General features: G+C 39.9%; 2 protein-coding genes across 2 annotated transcripts; one reads left to right on the top strand and one right to left on the bottom strand.

The window, feature by feature from the left end:
* Positions 1-764: 764 nt before the first annotated feature.
* LOC115566832 (serum amyloid P-component-like) lies at positions 765-3,439 on the top strand. The gene is made up of 5 exons (XM_030392851.1): positions 765-810; positions 988-1,042; positions 2,327-2,429; positions 2,522-2,813; positions 2,952-3,439. Exons 2-5 carry the CDS (start codon positions 988-990, stop codon positions 3,168-3,170), a joined length of 669 nt encoding a protein of 222 aa, XP_030248711.1. The 5' UTR covers positions 765-810; the 3' UTR covers positions 3,171-3,439.
* A 4,456-nt stretch (positions 3,440-7,895) lies between these two features.
* On the bottom strand, positions 7,896-19,309 carry LOC115566726 (metalloreductase STEAP4-like). Its single transcript, XM_030392676.1, has 9 exons — positions 19,074-19,309; positions 18,866-18,973; positions 15,986-16,056; positions 15,441-15,525; positions 11,928-12,206; positions 11,747-11,841; positions 11,509-11,662; positions 11,229-11,399; positions 7,896-9,646 (listed from the first exon to the last, which is right to left on the bottom strand). Exons 1-9 carry the CDS (start codon positions 19,278-19,280, stop codon positions 9,389-9,391), a joined length of 1,428 nt encoding a protein of 475 aa, XP_030248536.1. The 5' UTR covers positions 19,281-19,309; the 3' UTR covers positions 7,896-9,388.
* Positions 19,310-20,011: the final 702 nt, after the last annotated feature.

Genomic DNA, 20,011 nt, shown 5'->3' with positions numbered 1-20,011 from the left:
TAAAACAACAATCATGTTCAGTGTAGTGCAAAACATCCACACTTCAAGGTAGGAATACAACAAGATTTCCAATGATAAATGGAGTACATTAAAGTGACCTTTGTATTGTACGTATTGTATTTTTTTCCCCTTTTAGCCCCTGGAACACATTGTAGGTAATGGTTACCAAAATAAAACACAGAACATATGCCTTGGATCTTTACGCATGCAAATTAAATGGTGGAAATATGGTTAACAAAACAACAAGCAAGGTAAATTAATAATTTTATAATGGATGAATCGGGGACAAATGGGGAAGAATCATCCACTTTGTCATACGAGGCAAAGTATAATTTCGTTGGTATACATTTTTAAAACCATAAGTCCTTGGGAGAAAGTAGTATTCAGGAAGAATCAACCTTCAAAACTATGAATAATGAGTCAGAAAGTATTATTTGGGTGAACCAACCTTTAAAATTATAAACAATTAATCAATCGACCTTTAAAATTGTGCATAATGAGTCACAAATTATTACTTGGTTGGAATAAAACCTTCAAAACTATAACAAAAAGTATTAAACTACGGTCCTGAAAGTGCAACTTCCGCTACTGCAGGTAGGTAGGAGGGGGGAAACAGGCAGGACGAAAACTGGAAAAACAAGAACAGACAAAGCTGGCACAGCACATGCCGAGACAATGGCTGGAAAAAGGGGGGCTGTTTACAATGAAGCATTGTGAGACACAAGACTTCACTCCAACAGGAACAAGGAAGCAGCAAAAGTATAAAACAGCAATCTTGTTCACTGTAATGCAAAAGATCCAGACTGCAAGGTAGGAATACAACATGACATTCAATGATAAATGGAGTACATTAATGTGACTTTTGCCAAATCTGTGTTGAACTGTATGTTGTTTAGGGTGATGGCAGGCATCAGTAGATTATTAGAAGCACTGGTGGTTATATTTTTTAAATTTTTTATTTTTTTTGTTTATTTGTCTTTTTATCAGATGGCTTTTCTGCTTCTCCTGGCGATGCTGACAGCATGTGCTGCAACTCCTCAAGGTAAAAACAAAAAGGAAAAAGGGAAATTTAGTACTTAAAATGAAGCTAAATGTGTATGAGCACAGTTTGTCAGTGTTCTAGAAAAAGAAAATCATCCAAAATCATTTCAGTCAAACACTGGAGGAAATAACTAATGCTGAGTTAATCTCTTGTCATTGGCATTGTACTGAAATTTCTTTTTTTAGAGCTTGATAACTAAGATTTTTTTTTCTTACAAATCTGAGACAAAAACGGAGAAATATGCACTGAAGAACCCGTTGAAGCACTTTTAACAAAAGCAAGATTCAAACGAAGAAACGTAAAAAAGCAGGCAGGGTCATTACATCTGGAACAAAAGACTTTTTATTTTTTGTCGAAATTTTGTTTTTCCCTCAATTTTTTTTAGGAAAGGTTCCTGTTCACAGTGTAATCAGCAATATATATCAGCTCCGTATGGTCACGATATCATCAGCCCAATCAAAAGATGACATTAGTTAAAAAAAGACAAACTTTGTTTTAATGCTGTACTACCAGACTACAGAGAAGCTTCTTTCCTCAGGCTGTGATACTCCTCAATTCATCCTCAGCACTCTGCAGACTTTAAAAATAAATATAAAAATCATTCACAAATAGCCTTGTCTTGCTGATGCTCTCTTATGCTTATGTATAGCTTATATAGAGGCATCAGTATTACATTGAGACTGTTTAATAAGCAGTTTAAAGTTCCTTGTAGCAGATTTAAATATGTTTTATGATATTCTAACTGGATATTCATTAGTTTAATTTACAGACTTGACATCAAACTGTGTTGTATTTCCACTTTTAACAATTAATTACTTGTTCTGTTTGCAAAAGAACAGAACCCAACGGAATGACTTTTTTATTTAACTTTTTAGTAATGATATGTGTTTAGTCATCTTTCACCAGAAGTTCTCATGAATTCTTAAAGCTCCTGTTTGTAAGATGGTAAAACTGACGCTTTGGGATTCCCAACTCGTCAGATACTGACGCTTTAGGACTGTAGGTCGGGTCGGCCACCATCTGAAAGCGTCAGTATCTGACGAGTTGGGAAACCCAAAGCGTCAGTTTTACCATCTTACAAACAGGAGCTTTAAATGGCCATATGGGGAGCAGTGCTTCCACGCATACCATCAAAGTCTGTGGTTCCAATGCTATTGCAGGTTCATCATTTTGTGTTAAAACCAAATATACAGTAAAATTCAGCAGGCTTCAGGATAGTTACCAAATGTATACTTTTCTCAAGCATGTATCATTTTCATTATCCCTTTTTTCGTTACTTTGTAGATCTCTCCAGTAAAATGTTCACCTTCCCAGAGGAAACCCAAACAGCTAATGTGAGACTGACAACATCAGGGCAGATGTTCAAAGCTGTGACTGTCTGTCTCAGGTAGTGTTACAGTGCAACAAAAGAAACCACTATCATAAGCATCATCATCTAGGTATCATGTCGGTTATTTTTTTTTCTTTCTTTGCTTACAGGTCCATCACAGACCTTTCCAGAGCCCATGCCCTTTTCTCTCTGGCCACGCCCTCCTCTGACAACGGCTTCCTGATATTCAAGGGAGCTGCAAATAATATAATTTCTGTTAGTGTCGTGAATACAGATGCTGGATTTCGAGGTCAGGACTACAAGCTCAACACGTGGCATCCTATTTGTTCCACATGGGACTCTGAGTCTGGTCTGGCTCAGCTGTGGTTGGATGGGAAGCCCTCAATTAGGAAATTCACTGGAGGATCAAACATCACAAACCCCATTGTTATCCTCGGACAGGTAAGTTTAATTGTCAAACATTAAAGCTTTACAGAAAATTCTGTTTATTGATACGTTTGAATTATATGAAGTAATGATTTCAGATCAAAACTAGTACATAATAGATACAGGTACAAATATTCTACAAACTCTCTACAGGAGCAGGATTCCTACGGTGGAAAGTTTGACCGTAGGCAGTCTTTCATTGGTATGATCACTGATGTCCACATGTGGGACCACACCCTCTCATCCTGTGAGGTCCAGCGTTACGTGGATGACCGAAACTTCTCCCCGGGGAATGTGCTCAACTGGAGGGCACTGGAGTTCCAGACCACCGGACGAGTGCTGATAGAAAATAAACAATTACCCTGTTACTAAAGCCACACTAAAATAGGACCTCCACGCAAGGTCTTTTCTTTTAAGTAAGACGCTTACACCCTGCAGACCTTAACAGTGGTTATGTATAACTTTGCTTTGATGCTTTAAGCAGCTTGGGTTTCAAAAGAAAGAATGAACTTTTTGCTGATGTTCATCGAACATGTAATCTGGGCCACAGTTTACTTGTATTCTGGTGATGTGGCCCCAGATTTGGGCCAGTTCTGGTTTCTTTTTTTTTTTCTTTTTTTACATGTAGCCATGGTACAAGTGCCATTATTCCATGTGTGTGAGCTGGATGAATGTGTCTGGTACAATTGTGCTATCTTGGTTGCTAAAGGAAAATAAATGAATCTCAAATGCAAATACACCTCTTTTCGCTTCATTATTCAGAACTCTATATCCAAATGGCTGTGTACAGGCAGAACAAAGGATCTAAAAACAATGCAAAGGCCATTGGTTGTTAAGGTGAAAAGGAAAATGGAACATATATGGAAGATAACTAATGTGACAGTGCTTTAAACCTTGTTATAATAGACAACAAAATGTTTTTTTATTTTATGTTTATCTGCCCCAAACAGCCAGATTACTTTATTGTACGCCAGCCGTAAGCTAATGTCGGCAAACAATGAGTCTATCTATGAATGAATGAATCACCTACTCACCAGATAGTGCACTTCTCTCTCTTCTATCCCCATTTCCTCTCTGTAACGTAGTTCATAAAGTGAAGTACATTTCCCTTCCAGCTTCAGTCGGAAGTCAACAATACGGAATATAAAAACCTGCAAACGTAGGTCAGCTCCGTAAATCGCTGCTGCAGTCCAGTTGATAAACAGGAGTGAAGATATATCCACTTTTTAATCCCAAATGTTAAAAAGTTATCTCTGATTGGTTCTAATCAAGAATCTCCCGTCGCCTTTGAGCAGCAATTATTTGCGTTTTGCAGTGCAATTTAGCTCAAAGCACCAGGAGAGTCACTGCCTTAAAGAAAGGAAAAACTTGTAAAGTAAATAGTAAATAATTAAAAAGTTAGAAATGTAATAAAAATGTTTTAAAAATCTTTATCTGTTTGTAAGTTTTTAAATGTTACAAGTATCACTTGTGCAATCAGTGTACATTACAGTGTTTGACAGAGTTCACTTATATCCACAGTTAATCAAGTTGATGTTTAATGATTTAACAGTTTATATCAGAAACAACGTGATTTGGGAAGTTTAATGTCTGGATGGAGCAGTGGCTTGTGACACAATTATATTCCTCGTCATTATGTGGCTGTTCATCACATGTTATCCATCTGGTTCTTCCTGCTAAACCTTTTTCTTTGTATCAAAATTGTGTCATGCTTGAATTCTCTTCCTCCTTTTACTTGAGACAAGAAAGACCAAAAACCTAAATAACTTCTGCATGTGGATCAGGGTCACACTATTTTTTTTTTATTTTTTTTATTTTAATGATATGATTTTGTCCTCACAGACACCATTTCATCTTATTCCGAAAGTTTGAACATGCACTCCCACTGACCTTCTATTTATGAACTAGTGTTTTGGGCTGATTGTACGTGGACTCTTCAGTCTGCAGGTTCTTTTTAAAACAAATAAATCAATATGTGTGTTGTACTGCTTGACAATAACCAAGTGAGACACCTGGTCTTTGGCTAAGCTCTCTTCTCTGAAGGTTATGTAACATTCGGGCTACTTGTAACCCTCCAGAGAGTTTCCCAATAAATTAGGCTGTGCGATCTGAGCTGTAGCAGTGCCACTACTCACCTTAACCACCTCTCTTTTGACATTCGTGCTGAATCAATTAAGCATTATGTGATGTGTGAGAACTCAGAAAAAGCCCCTTGTGGTACGCTGGCTGCTTCCTGATGTAATGAAGGGTAACTTTTACCTCAACAGAGTGAAGGATTGAGAATTTGTGCATATAGTAAAAGTCTAACACACCATACAATAAGGAACAGTTGGGTTGCTTGGGATGCTATTTGCCCCCTTGATGTCCTGGGCCATGGTGCATGTGCCCCATACTGTGCTGAATTATACAGTCTAAAGTGCAATCCTGGGGCATTTTAGAGTTGGACTTTTGATCTGCATAAAAAATACTGTGGGTCAAAATTTACCATATGAGTAGAAACTTATTTATCTATTTCAGGCAACAAGACTCAAGGCAGAAACATTTTCATGTGGAAATCCTTCAGAAAGGTTTAGGGAGGCTGTCTTTTTCAATGAAAAAACCTAGAAACAAAACAGTGTGTGTGGGTCTTTTAACATTCAACTTTTTAAACAGTTTGCGAGGCCCTTTTTTGTGAATGTTGAATGTCTGCACAGCCCTTGGATTTCTCTGAATTAAACTGCTGTAAGGACGAGATAAAAAATCAAGAACACCTCAATAGCAGCTTTTCTTGACAGAAAAAGAAGCATTAATGCACTGTTTTGCGGTAACTAGTCTTAACCCGTGAAGAACTAGCCCCATTTTGAGTCTCAGCTTGATAATTAGCAGAGTGTATCTATTTGTATAATCAAGGTATCATAATAAAGGGAACACTTTAAATATTTCTTCAGATGTGTAAATATAAGTTTCAAATGTTTGCGCTATCTCTGCCATTTAAATTCTCAGATACCAAACTATATATTTAATTTACCAAATACCAATGTGGCTCTGCTCAGGCTCAACAGGTTAAAAATGTATATCTGCAAACCACATAATACATAAGTGAAGACATTTTATACAATAAACCACAATGTAATCATTCATTAGAGTTCTTTTTACAAGAAATATCAAGTTAAATAGTGTCAAGATCACTTTGGTTGCCTTTCATTCAGCATCCAAGTGTACATGTCACATCATGCTGCCCATGATTTGTGTCTTTAGCTACTATTTATGCTCATATAAGTGAGTGTTCATGGCTGGACACACATAATCCTATTATGGGTGTCAGGGTAGCCTGGGTGTATAAAATTGAACACGAGAGGAAATGATGAATGTAAGCTAGCTTGTTTCACAGCTTTTCTGTACATTACTACATCATAATTTGTTCCCTGGGCAATATTGGAATACTCTATCTCATTACATCAGCACACACACACACGCAGCCCAACAGCGGGAAAAAAGCTAAAATCAACAGCAGTTCTTTGGTAATAGGAGAATAATACAATGTGAGAGGCTGTGAGGGTTTGCAGATTGTGTGTGCAGATAATATCGTTAGATGCGAGATAACAGGATGTTTCTGACTAAACTGTTCTGCTCGGAGCAGAAAAGGCGCTGCAGATTCCTCTAGTAGCGCAAGACTCTGTCATGGCGACAGCTGCCACATCCTCCTCTCTTCCCTCCTCTGCCTCTGGATCATCTGATTAGTGTTGTATAAACTAATATATCATCTTCATCCACAGCTGCCATTCTGCACCTGTCCACCAGCAGTCACCATTGACTTTCCCACCTTTTGCTGATCAAGTCACCTGCCTACCCAGCTGCCCCTGATCTACTATCATGCTGTGTTCCATACAGCTTGGAATTCAAACATTTCTGACCTCCTACTAGAAAACATCGGGTAAAATCCATTACCGGTGTTACATGTTGACACACAAATATAACATTACTTGCCCAACGCCACCAGCGCAGCAGCAGATTCGCGGCAAAGAGTAGCAGGAGTTAGATTTTACTCTCTTTAACACATGAGGAGAGAATTGACAGACGGAGGATCTGTTGTCAAAGTGAAAACCAAAGGCATCTATTTGGTAAATATTTTGGATTTCAACCCAATACCAATAGGAACCTTGACAACCGTAATGAGGGAAAAGTAAATGGTTTCTTCACTGAGAAGTTGGCGGTGTGCATCCTGTCACCTGCAGCTCCTCAACTACTCTTACTTGTTACGTTACTCACATAGGCTGTGTAAAACTGCTCCCTGACATATCTCAACCTTTCTGCTCAACAAATGCTGGAAAAAGACACATTTCTGATGAACGACAGCGGTACATGCTAAACTCACCGAATTCTTTTGTGAAGCTGCAGCAGTTTTCGGATTGCATTAGCAGTAAATTAAGACAGCGCTGTTATCGGTGTTGAAGGTGTTGTCACAAGCTCGTTACTCGGTGAGAAAACGTTCTCACTGTGGAAACCCTAAAATCCAGCAACCCCTGACATCAACGATGGCAGCATGCACGGCGAGGAGGTTAAATGTATTTTGAGGTGACAGTATTTATTTAGGCTAGTGAATGGACAATGTAGATATGTTTCCAAGTATGAAAGTACTGTACAGTAATGGCATCTGTCACAGGCCATGGTTCATGTGCCCCATACTGTGCCGAGTTATGCGGTGTAACGTGCAGTCCTGGGGCATTGTAGAGTTCGACTTATAATCAAGTATGTAAAATTTTACATATGAGGAAAAAAATGCATTTCAGGCAACAAGACTTCTTCTTTGAATCCTAACACATGACAGAACTTTTTCATGTTGATTTTTGGGAAGCCATCTTTTTCAGTTTAAGAACCTAGATTCAAAACAGTGCACTTAGTTCTTTTGACAGTTCACCTGTTAACAGTTTGCAAGGCGCATTTTTGTGGATGTTGAATGTCAGCGCAGCCTTGGATTTCTCTGAATGAAACCACTGTAGAGACAAGATAAATTTACACATCAAAATGACCTCAAGAGCAGCTCTTCGTGACAGAAAAAGACAATGTTCTGCGGTAATCACATTTACGACCTGAAATACGAATTTTCATACAATTAAGCACAGTGTATTACATTTATTCGATTTTTGTTACTTCAAAAAAAACCAAAACATATTTTCTCTCAATTTTACAGTACAATGCATATCAAGCTATTTAGTTTCATTATCACTTTGTTGCAAAATATCAGCGTCACCTTTCATCCAACATCCAAATGTACACATTTCACAGATGAATCCTGCCGCCACATGATCTGCGTCTTTACCCACGGTTTCCAGATTTCTCAGGGTCACCTCATGTGTTGTTTTTCCTTCTTTTTTTTTTCCTTATATATGTGAGGAGGAGGCCGCACTGGCTAGAGTTCAATGGTTCACGCCAAAGAGACATCGGTTTTTCTTGGTCAGCCGTGTTCATTGTTCATGTTTGGCGCCCTGCACCTGGAACACTCGGAGGTTCAGAAGTTGGAATTTTTAACTAGGAAACATTAACATCCAGTTTTAACTGGCACACAACATCAGTGTGTATTGAAGGCAGCTCATGGCTAGTGTTTTTGCCCTACTGTCTACGCTGGCTTCGTTACACACCCTATGCTCTGTTCCGCCCGATTTTTACCCTCTGAATTTGTTGCTAACTATAACCTTGCTTCAGATCTAGTTAAAGACTGTTTTCATCACACCTGCTCTGCCGCCATAGTCTGCTTTTGGCTACCAAATCTGTGATCTGCGGTGTTGGCAATCGTTTGTGTACATCTGAGTCCATGGACTTGGCATGTGGTAATATAATTAGCATAACCTCACTCTCCTTTATGTTGCACGCGTGCACATGTAAGGGCGGAGTAAGTGGGTGGCTGCGCACTGTTTGCATGCCCTTGAGAGGCAGGCAGGTTTGGGCAGCGAGGCATTTGTGTTAGAAAACAGGGAGATCAATAACATCTCGAAAAGAGAGCAACCTCAGGGATGCAATCGCACCACTTGAAGGGAAAGGAGAGAGGGAAGCGGAAACTGTTGCCTATGTTTATCAAAACAATGGCTTTCAGCAGGGGATATCAATCTATTTTTCACCACGTTATGTGGAAAGATACAGCACAGACATGAAATCAAAGCTCAGGGGAAATAGACATTAAAAAACATTTATATCCATGGAGACCTGTCCATTTGGCTGCGATAAACTATACTTTCTGTTTTGTTTTGGCTAACGCACAGTTGAAAGCAGGCAGAGCTGACTGAAGCAAGGACACAATCAGAAACCAGCAGACCACGGACAAAACTATCTTTGGATATGCGTTACTGGTCATGTCGTACTCATTTTACATGAACGTAAAGAGATTTGTCCCTCACACTAGACATTTTAGAAATGTCTAGTGTACCCTAACCCTACTAAAACACATTTTGATTAATCAAAACATAAAATATTGCAAATCCTGTTTATCAGTTACAAATATTTGTCAGGTTAGGATCATCTGCATTTTGAAAATAAATAGTTATGCACATCTGGGTCTTTTTCTGAGTGACGCAAACCCTTAATAATCGGCAAGCACCATGTCATCAGGGGTCAGCTCACAGGTTGCTGGCCTTATTGATCTCGTCCCTTGGCGGGTTCCTCTCCCAGCCCTGTCGAATGCGGGTCAGGGTTCGGTCCACGCAGGGGAGGAGGAGCAGCGCCTTGAGCACCAGCACCACAGAAGGCACAATCAGACACAGCATGTAGCCCGGAGGAGTGTACCACTTGTAGGTAGAGGCACGAAGAAATTTGTTCCAGCCGTAGAGGTAGCCATGTGCTGTGCATATCATCAGGGTCAGGTGGCCCAGCTTCGACTGAGAAACAAAAAAAAAAAGAAATCATATTAAATGTAAATGTTGACATAATGGTGTGACATTTTAGGAAATGTGCATACAGGTTTCCTTGCCATGAAAAGCAATACCACTCCTGTGTGTCATCAGTACGTATGTACAATTTTAAAACCAAGAATCATATATATACATATATACATACGTCTTTTATGTTTGGTACTTAAGTAATCCAAAAGTAACAGAACATAATCAGGTTACGTGACTTTAATTTTGAGATACTTGGATGAAGTTACTGGCAACATTTTTAAGAGTTAATTAGTACCTGTGTCTGAATACATTTATAAAGTAACCCTCTCAACCCTGCACATAATGTGTGTGTTTTTTTTACAACTAGGTGTTTGTCACAGATTATACAAGTGAGATATAAGTAAATTCTTTACCTAAAAATAGCTTCAAAACCATGTTGATGGTACAGTGTCTTTTGATGGGGTGAATGGTGTCTTTGTCACAGCCACTCCTCCCCCCTATCCCTTTTTACCAGCGGAAAAGGTTTACTAAAGGTGCTGGTAGCTACTGTAGGCAGTTTTTGTTAGCTACAGGCAGAGTCAAGTTAACTTTTCTTTCCTGAGTTCAGTCATCATGCTAAGCTAAGCGTTGTCACACTCGCTGAAGTTGACTTGTGGCATTTGTCTGATGGATTGAAAGATGAATGTCAGACAGTTTCCTGTTCTTGTTGAATCCTCAAGTGTTACAAACAGCTTAGGATACAAATGGTCTCACAGCTGTTTCAGATATAATTGGTTTAGCAGCGCCAGTGGCCTTTGAGGCCTGGTTACTGTTAATTACTTGGATAATGTGTTTTAATTTACATTATTAGCAGTTGGCTGCCGATGTTCTCATCCACAGTGACTTACAATAAGTGCAAACAACACAATAAGGAAACATTCATATTAATTCTACGCAGCAATGACCCAAGCCCATATAATGATAATCAGGGATCATATTTAACAAATTTAGAATAGCAGTTCACTCCAGATGTTAGCATTAACATGTATAATGAAACATGTACACTCCTCTGTTGACAGCCCTATTATGTAAATTGCTACCTTTTTATTGTGTGTTTTTCATAACTCTTATCACCAGATCATGAGGATTATCTTGACCTAGACCGCTATCTCTGAATCTCATTCCCTATCTGAGGTCTACCTATGGACCTGACCTTTACACAAATGGACCTGTGACCTGTATTAAACAATCTCCTCCCAAGGGATTATAGCGGGTATCATAATTCTATTTAATGAATAACTTAACATTTAAAATTCTGGGCTAAAGTCAGCCAGGCTCTCTCTCTTTGTGTGCCTCTGCTGGGATCTTAGTTAACTAGGCTCCGGGGAGCTGACTGCCAGTGACATATTGCCTTTACAACACTTTAATAACTCTGATGAAAACTCGGACACTCCAAATACAGATTATCATAAAGGCACGTTTTTTGCTGACAGTAAGCACCCTACCGATAAGTTCTAAAGGCGTAAAGGTGAATACAGGCGCACACACTCACGCTTACACATGCATTTGCAGGACTGTACATTTCCAGCTGTGCTCTGACCTGAATGAAGCTGAACTCTCTCCAGCTGAGAGTGCCTCCCACAGAAGGCAAGGATGTTAGTCCTAGCAGGATATAGAGGAAGAAGCCCATGACTCCCAGCACATAGAATGAGTCTGTGCCCCATGCTTCTGTATTATCAAAGTCAAACGGGGTGGTTTTGTTGTTCTTCATCTGAGAAAGACAGAGAGGCAGCACTGTAAGTATGGTGACTCTCAATACGAAGTGCCTCTATGTACAGGATTGTAGAAACACTGCTGAGAATTGAACCAGCCTGCTGTACCTCATTCACCACACCCGAGATGATTTTGTGTCTGACGGAATAGCGAATAGGAATGATGAATGTATGGATGGCATGGAGCAAAGCAAGGCCCAGTGCAACCAGACCCATCTGCTTCCTGCACAGCATCCAGCGGTCCAGCCAGTGGGGGAAACGCCTGGAAAAAATTCAAATAATGATTCACCTTTTGCATCAAATTGCACAGTAAGTGAGTATTTTCTGCCCTAGTTTGAAGTCTGACCTGTACTTGGTCCCTCTGTAGAGCTGAAGGAAGGCAGCTATGCAGCCAGGCAGGTAACACAGAGACAGCATGATGAGAGACACTATTGGAAACACCTGTAAAATGGAGCATGGACACAAAACACATCATCATCAACATGCCACCTACACAACACTAAACGAGAAGAGGGGCAAGTCTTTACCTTGTTGGCCAGGGATACCATGATTCTGTAGGAGATGTCATTCCCCTTTTCCACATATGCATAGATGACATCTCTGATGAGCAAATAAAAGAAGAAGAAGGTGATGAGGCCGAGGGCCACGCTCAGCGACAGCCTCCACTCTGGGAAAAGCCGCAGAGGGAAGTCCTCCAGCTCTCTGGCTGCTGACAGAGACCCTTTGTCTGAAACAGTGAGACCCAGCTTGGTGGCCAGCTCAGCGACGGTCCGCTTTGCCTCTGCACTGTTCCCACAGAGGAACACCTAGAACACAGAGGAGTGGGTTATTTTCGAAGAAATGGCCTGCAGTATGTATAGTCATGGGTTGTTTCATTGTTAAGGATCAAATACCATGACAACCAACAGAGAGTTAGCCCATCTAGCAATATTTTCAAACGTCTTCAAACTGTGCCACTCAGCCCCAAGTCACAAATAAACTTATACCTATATGTCCTTAAAGGCTAAATCATTTCCTTAAAAATCTCTGCATGGTAGGTTTTAGCAAACATGTTCTAACAAGAGCAGCATATTTGTTCTGAAGTATTTTCAGCCGCAGATTTGGTACACTAGCGAGCAATTACAGTTGCAGAACGATGTCTGTGGGACTGATTAAAAATATACTACAGTGCCCACATTCATCGAAATGAAAGAACATGTCTCCCAGTCCAACAGCATGACCCATTGGTGTGTTTTTATAATTTGGAGGCCTATGGCACAGAAGACTAAGCTATCTCAAGCTATGGCGTATTGGAATAAGCTCATTGAGAAATATTGCCAGACTTGTCTTTCAATGTGGAAGAAGTATTCAGATCAAGTAAAAGTAAAAAGACAGCAATGTAAAAATACTCAATTACCAGTAAAAATCCTGCCTGAACAAACCCAGTAAAGGGAAAGTACATAGGTATTAGAAGCAAGATGTGGTTTGAGTATTAAACTAAAATAACTGGTTTGGTACTTTGATGTATATATATATATATATATATATATATTCTTAAGATTGTTCTGGTTCAAACTACTTGATACAGTGATTGGGTACATCAGATAAATCTGAGGGGTTGTGAGATGATAAATAGGAGGGGAGAGAAGAAACAGCAGAGTTCTCTTAGAAATAAAACATTTTCTCTAATATTTGATATTTTGGTGTGATATTGGATTGTTTGAACATTTACTGAAATGAAACTATGTGAGAAGTTTCAAGGGAGAAATCACAATTTTGTGGAGCTGTTAACAACTCATAGACATCTGAAATGTGACCCCGCCAACACACTGCTATGTTTTTATTGTAAGGGGTCAGAAGCCAAAAAGGCTGGAACCAGTGGTTTAGTCTTTAACAATGTGTTGTCATTGAAAAGCTTGTTATATTATCTGTTGTTCAAAAGAGAAGAGTCGAGGCACAAGGGAACATGGAATGGAAATACTCCTGTAAACTAAAAAACTGTACTTAAAGGGTAACTCCACCAATTTTATACATTAGCATGTGTTGACAGGTCTTCAGGAGTAGTACGGCATATGTGATAAAAGTAGCATAAAGCCTTGTGGCTCCAGAGGAGGCTGCATGTAATCTGACAAATGTCTCCAGTGACATCGCTCAATTGCATTGTGGGTAATGTAGGAACCATGTTTTGAAAAAGGAAGAAGAATGTGTGGAATAAAAAAAAGGTGATATCTCTGGTTCTGCTGCTCATTTGTTTTAAACTGTCCATAATGAGTCCAACAGTGTTATAGGAGTGCAATGCTAGACCAGTGGACTGCTTTTCGTAACGTGGGGGCCTATATTACCCACAATGCAATTTAGCCACTGAAGCTTTTGTTTTTAGATTACATGCAGCTTCCTGGGGAGACACCAAAAGCTTTAAACCACTTTTATTATAATCCTGTTTACACATCTTAAAGTTAAACATTGGTAGAGTTACCCTAAGTATAGTACTTGAGTACATATACTTAGTTACTTTACATTGCTGCTTATCTTTAATATTAGATTTGTGTACATCATTATGGCAAAAACTACTTTTACGCACGTTTTCTAAAAATCTTAAACTATCAGCATGTACCTGTGCATATTGTCCTTTAGAAGAGAAGCACATCTTTGAGTCACAAGTGCCTCTGAATAATAATAAATAACACAAATATTGTCCACTGGCTGCATTCTGATCAGCTTTTGTTTTCTAGTTGCTAATAATTACCCTCAGATTATTGATAGATAACTCACCAGCCCTGTTTGGAACATGTAGCGCTTGAGTGTTTGTCTACAGAATTAGCCTCGCTGTTTGTTTGTCGCTCTCCACAGTGCTGTTTCAGTGATTTTCAGATGAAGCCCCTGGAAGTGTGCGACTGTGCAAAGAGACATGCATACTCTATATACATATGCCGTTCAGTGTGTAATCCCATTTCTAGATCTCACCGTGTTGAAGCTTATTACCACACTCACGGCTCTGCGATAAGACGATTAAGTTGTTTGTAAGGGGGGAAGAAAAACCGAATCATACAAAGGAAGAGAGGCAGAGAGAGGGAGGGAGAGAGCAGTTTGACAGGCATATAGTGGAGTCGGTAGGATTGAGCAGTTTTCCCCCAGGTGTGTGTATAAGTGGACCGGGCAGCCAGCCATGTCTCCCTACATTACTGCACCAGGAACAGCAGGGGCCGGCCAACAGACTAAATCTCCATCTGAATGTAAATGTGACAGAGGCACTGCCCCGCTGTGGATCTAATCAAATTGCTGGCCGGGGAATAGTACACACTTACAAGCATGTGCACGGATAGATACTGTACCTACATGTGCACTGATAGAGACACACACGTTCAAAGTCTCGCAGCTACCTGTTTTCAAAGAAAATAGAGCACTGCAGTGGTGTGTGTGTGTGTGTGTGTGTGTGTGTGTGTGTGTGTGTGTGTGTGTGTGTGTGTGTAGTAAGGGGTCGGGTGTGTGTGTGTTTGTGGGGGGGGGGGGGGGGGGGAGTTGTTTGTGTTGAAGAGGATTCGAGGCAGATTCAGGTTTGGTCTCCAGAGGGTTTCCAGCATGTTTGTGTTGCTCTTTGTAGCTGCGAAACGGATGCTGCAATAAACACTGGTCTTTCTACTTTGTAACATCATAAAAGTGCGTTTGTTTGTTTGCATGTTTATACGAGCGCTGTCCTCCTTTTTCCTTCTTTGCATTGTTGCGGAGCAACAGCGAAATCAATCGTGTGCGCCGAACACAAAAGAAATCAATTCCTCCGTTTTGCATGACGTATGCCAAAGCCTTCATCGGATGTTATTAATAAGTCTGAGAGCCACTTATGCCATTGTAATCCAGGAAATGATGGAGGCAGTTATTGTTGACTCATGCCGCATCATGAAAAGATCAAGTTTGTAATCTTTCCTCCTGCTCCCGCTCTGTCTCTGTATCCTTGCTCTCGTAAACCAAAGCCTTCCTTAAGGCTCGGAAGCTCCCTGGCTCTGTTCTCGCCTCGATCCCACTGACATCTCTTAACAGATTCCTTATTTCTACTTCCAACTCACCTGTTTCCCTGCCAGAAGTCCATTTTGCAAGGCCCAGGCAGACAGCGTGTTAAGGCCTTTCACTACAGCAGCTCCAGGGACCAGCCTGAAGAACACACAACAAGGACTTCACTTGCTATTGTTTCTGTCTACAAATGCACAGACAGGGGCAGGAAGGCTCTCGAAAATGGTGAGAATCAATGTTTCCACTTGAACAGAATAGGCCGTTATGCTGAGGGAGCTGCAACCCCGCAAACCTTTTCATTTCCCTCAGATTCAGGTAAGAGTTTTGATGTCTCATGCTCTAAGTGGTTTTCAGGCCCTTTCCTAAAAATACATCACACAATTGGCTCCACTGGAGCAAAGTAATTGCTGGCATGTAAACCAGGACTCGTCTTGAGAAATGTTAGATGACAAAAATACATTAACACTGTATGTGGAGTGAAAGTACATAGAAGCAGAACATGGAAATACTAAAGTAAAATACCTCAACACTGTGCTTCAGGAAAGTACCTGACTAAATGTAATTAGTTACATTCCGTAATGCGTTAACAAGGGTCTGGTACCTCTGCAGGTAGGTGGCGTTGGCTTCTGGGTACACGTCCTTCTTCAGGTTGTTGCTGAGGTCCACCAGCACCTTGTAGTCAAACCGTCAGCATCGACAGAGGAGAGGAAACAAAAGATAAAAGTGGTTTAATCTATTCAATTAACTCTTATCTTATCTCATACATATTTCTATTAAAATGAAAAGAGAATGTTGAGGAATTCAGAATTTGTGATAAAGTTGTGAACAGAATTGAGCTCATTACACTCCTGACTCCAAAAATGCTGATCGTGCACAGTGTCCGGGGGATTACAGTGTGACTACAGTAAGGCCTTAGCTCGCTTTACAAGCTGAGGCATCGCTGTAATCACATGACCTGCTAGAGTGACGGAGAAAAGTGGAGCACATCGTCTCCAGTCTTTACAAACAGAGTACCAACCAGCTGCCGCGACGTCAGCTGCTAAATGTGTCCCCTTGTGAGTCTGTCTGCATTTGTGTTGCATCGTGGCAAAATGTGTTCCTGGAGACCCCTGTTTTAGCCAGAATTACCACAGAAGCAGTTTTGATACTTTGCAAGGTGTTTAGCTGTCTGTCTGTCTGTCTGTCTGTCTGTCAGTCTGCCAGTGTGACTGTATCACACCTGTTCTTGAGCTGAGGTGGGAAACCTGGAGGACTGTGGGAGACTGAGATCAGTTCGAATCCCACAATGATCGATGATTCTGACCTCTATATTTTATATTCTTATTTATAACTTTATTTTCCATTTCAGATCTGCATTGTCTACATCATTTATTTATGTCACTCTTATATTAACTCATTTTGTAACTCTTATTTTGTTGTATTCCCGTACTTTTTTAAGGCTCTGGCTTTATTTTTATGAAGTGCTGAGATGTTTAAAACCTTGGTTTCCCTTGTTGATCATTATAAGTTGTTTACTCTACCCTGATTGTTGTGCCTTTAACATCATCATTCCGCCTTTCAGGGATTTAAGGTGTCTCAATGACAAGTGAACACAAGACTTGGGCTAAAGGAAAATATTCACATTGATTTTTAGGATGAACAAAGACAGATGTGTAATTCATAACTTTTGAACAGAAATAGCCCTAACAATGACAATGTCTCAAAAACTCTGAGACAGACCCAAAAACTGGTGTGACACCACATGTTACAACACACCATCCACAACAGTTACCTAGGAGTACATAGAACAACTATGGAGGGAAAGGGCATTAATTAAGGAGCTTGATCACTCTGAGTCATGGATTTTTTTGTGGTTAATAATAAATTACACAGTGTAAGTTCTTATCTGCCAATGTACATACTGATAATTTACAATCTTGAGAGGTGATTTAAACACACAACATTCCACCAATACACAATATAAATTATTTTTTCTAGATTGTTGTGCACCACTGGTTACTTTAAACATATTTAAGCCTCTAAAACGTATTAAAAAAAGAGATTCAATCTTTGGTGAATATTCTAAAAAGTAAATGACATACGCAATATATAATGAGCTGGTTTGCGTTGTAACGGATCACATGATATCAAGATTATGTAATAAGATTATAAAAAAGTAGTTGCCATAAAATAATCTCAGATTTGATGGATTGTAAAAATAGTTTATAGTCACATTGTTATACTGTAGATTACTTGATTACATTTGAGATTTAAGCCTATAAAAACTTTGTATGAAAACCACTGCTTTATTAACTTATGAAAAGCATGCTACTGTTTTTGTTAACAGGGTAATTTGGTTTGACCAGTGTAAATGCTAAGAATACAAAATGTATTGTGAGATGTTTACCAGGAAAAATGACAATTTGTGGAACTCAATTTTCCTGTAGGTGTCCCTCTATTTGTTTCAATGTTTGATTTTTAAGTAATCCAAAAGTAGTCCGATCGGATGACATTACTAATTACAAGAATTGATATGTCATTTTAATTCAGCAACTGACTACATTACAAAGTAATCTGACCTGGTGATAAGTAGGCTGATGATAGTTTGTGCATGGTCTAAACAGTCATAGGTGGATCGTATTATTTTCTCTGTTTTCCTGTGATAACAAGTTAAATTGGATTTATTTTCTTGAAATCACAAGTCATTTAGGTCATCATATGGAATGACAAGTGTTCTTTCCTGAGATAATGAGATAAATTAATCCATTATCACAATTAAGCATAAGATTGTTCCCTCCTATTCCTTAATGCTTAATGTCACTTCCATAATCAGAGCCATGCCAGCATGCATACTTATACATACATGGCATAATAACATAAGCGTAGGAACTGATTTAAGTCGAAAAGATCAGACCAAGGGGTATCTACTATTAATGGCAAAAACTCATAAGAAGCTCATGTGGTTTGCTTTGTAGCATATATAATGATCCATGCTTTCTCACGATTGGTTATTTCGTAACCTTGAGAAAACAACATTTGTTATCTTGTAATGATGTCATAAATAACTTGTGATCAAAAAAAACAAACAAATGAATTTGAGGTCGTTATAACAAGAAAACAGAGGAAATGTTATGTTTTACCGTTTAGGGTTTCCGTACAACACCAAAAACTTATCACTGATTATTTAGTTCACTTGTTACTAGTTTTGTTGTCCCCCAACAAAATGAGCGCTATAACTACTTCACAACAGGGATGTAAATGTACCAGCTGATATGTAGATAATAAATTATCTTCAATACTTGTTAATCATTGTTTACAAGCCACTTATCACATAATTCAGAGTTTACAGAGAGCAAACATTTTGCTTGATTGTCAACAGATTCACAGATGTGGGAGATCTGTAAGGCCATCTCTAACTTTAGTTTAGTTCTCAACTTCCTGATTTGCTTCCCGCAAATACTCAATATCTTGTGTATCTTATTGTGACAGATTGTATATTCACCTTTCCTTCAAGATGAGGTGCGAGGGTCTCCAGGAACTCATAGTGTTCTCTGTGAACACAGACAAAGATCAGACTGGCTGACTTTGCAGCTGCTGCGTGGGTCATCGCCTGTAAGGAAGCAGACATATAAGACTTTAAGCCACATGAGCAAAATTTGTATTCCTTTTCGTGGCACTCTCCGAGTGTTGTGTCATGCCATGTGCTGTACCTGAGCACCCTGAGGCAGGGGGCCACAGCTGTGAGGTCTGCGGCTGCCGTACACCACCCTGTAGCCAGACTGGAGCAGACGCAGGCCCAGAGAGCGCCCCAAGTCTCCCGTCCCGAAGATGCACAGCAGCTCCGGCACAGGGGCAGCTGCTGTGCCCACAGGATTCAGCGACACGCTCTCTGGCTTCAGTTCACTCGGCCCTGTCATGGTCACAGTCTGACGTGGTCAGTCCTCCCTGCTGTGTAGTTATACTGCTGTGGAATCTGACCTGTGTGCCGCCTCTCCCTGATTTTCCTGATATTTTTAACCCGTTTTTCCCCGCTGCAGTAGTAAGTGTGTGTTTGTGTGAGTGGTGAGTTTTTGTTTATTACACCTGTAATAAACACTTGAAATCACAAGTTAAGCAATGCACCTGCGCGTCTCTTATCAGATGATGATGTCATTGTTTCTGTGAGTCATCACCCAACAACCTTAGAGTACATTTATATCTTTATTATTGCTTGTGCTACCAAGAGATTGAATGACACGGCAGGACTTTGAATTGCAAATCCCTTGGATGCAGAACCATCTGTGCTCTGTAACATTAACCCCTGATTCACATTTTTTGAAACATTTTATGACTTCTTAGCAACATGGACTGCTTTAAAGACAATATCTAGTTCAGCCTGAATTTGACTTTCACATTCGACGCAAAAAAGAAAAGAAAAGAATTCTTCTGCTTTCCAGGGCTGTCTTATTCCATTTCTTCTGTTTCCACATTAGACATGGTGCCACGTGGGAGATCCGGGCCCACAGATTCATTATCATTTCAAAACCCACTGTTCCACCCAAACGACTGGCAAGAGAATTTTTACAAATTCAGTGTTCATGTCCCCGTGGCGAAAAACATCTGCAAAGTTATGACACGAACAGACTCAGCAGAGCAGAAATGAAGGTCG

This window comes from Sparus aurata, chromosome 17 (assembly GCF_900880675.1).
Source record: "Sparus aurata chromosome 17, fSpaAur1.1, whole genome shotgun sequence".
Taxonomy (NCBI): Eukaryota; Metazoa; Chordata; class Actinopteri; order Spariformes; family Sparidae; genus Sparus; species Sparus aurata.
Note: the sequence above shows the minus strand (reverse complement) of the source record. Positions and strands in the feature narration are given on the sequence as shown.

Coding starts and splice junctions, on each gene's coding strand:
- LOC115566832 (XM_030392851.1), top strand. CDS start 988: ATGGCTTTTCTGCTTCTCCTGGCGATGCTGACAGCATGTGCTGCAACT. Junction 2,430..2,521: donor GCTGTGACTGTCTGTCTCAG/GTAGTGTTACAG, acceptor CTTTGCTTACAG/GTCCATCACAGACCTTTCCA. Junction 2,814..2,951: donor CCATTGTTATCCTCGGACAG/GTAAGTTTAATT, acceptor AACTCTCTACAG/GAGCAGGATTCCTACGGTGG.
- LOC115566726 (XM_030392676.1), bottom strand. CDS start 19,280: ATGACAGGGCCGAGTGAACTGAAGCCAGAGAGCGTGTCGCTGAATCCT. Junction 15,526..15,985: donor AACGCCACCTACCTGCAGAG/GTACCAGACCCT, acceptor TGTGTTCTTCAG/GCTGGTCCCTGGAGCTGCTG. Junction 11,400..11,508: donor TCTCGGGTGTGGTGAATGAG/GTACAGCAGGCT, acceptor TGTCTTTCTCAG/ATGAAGAACAACAAAACCAC.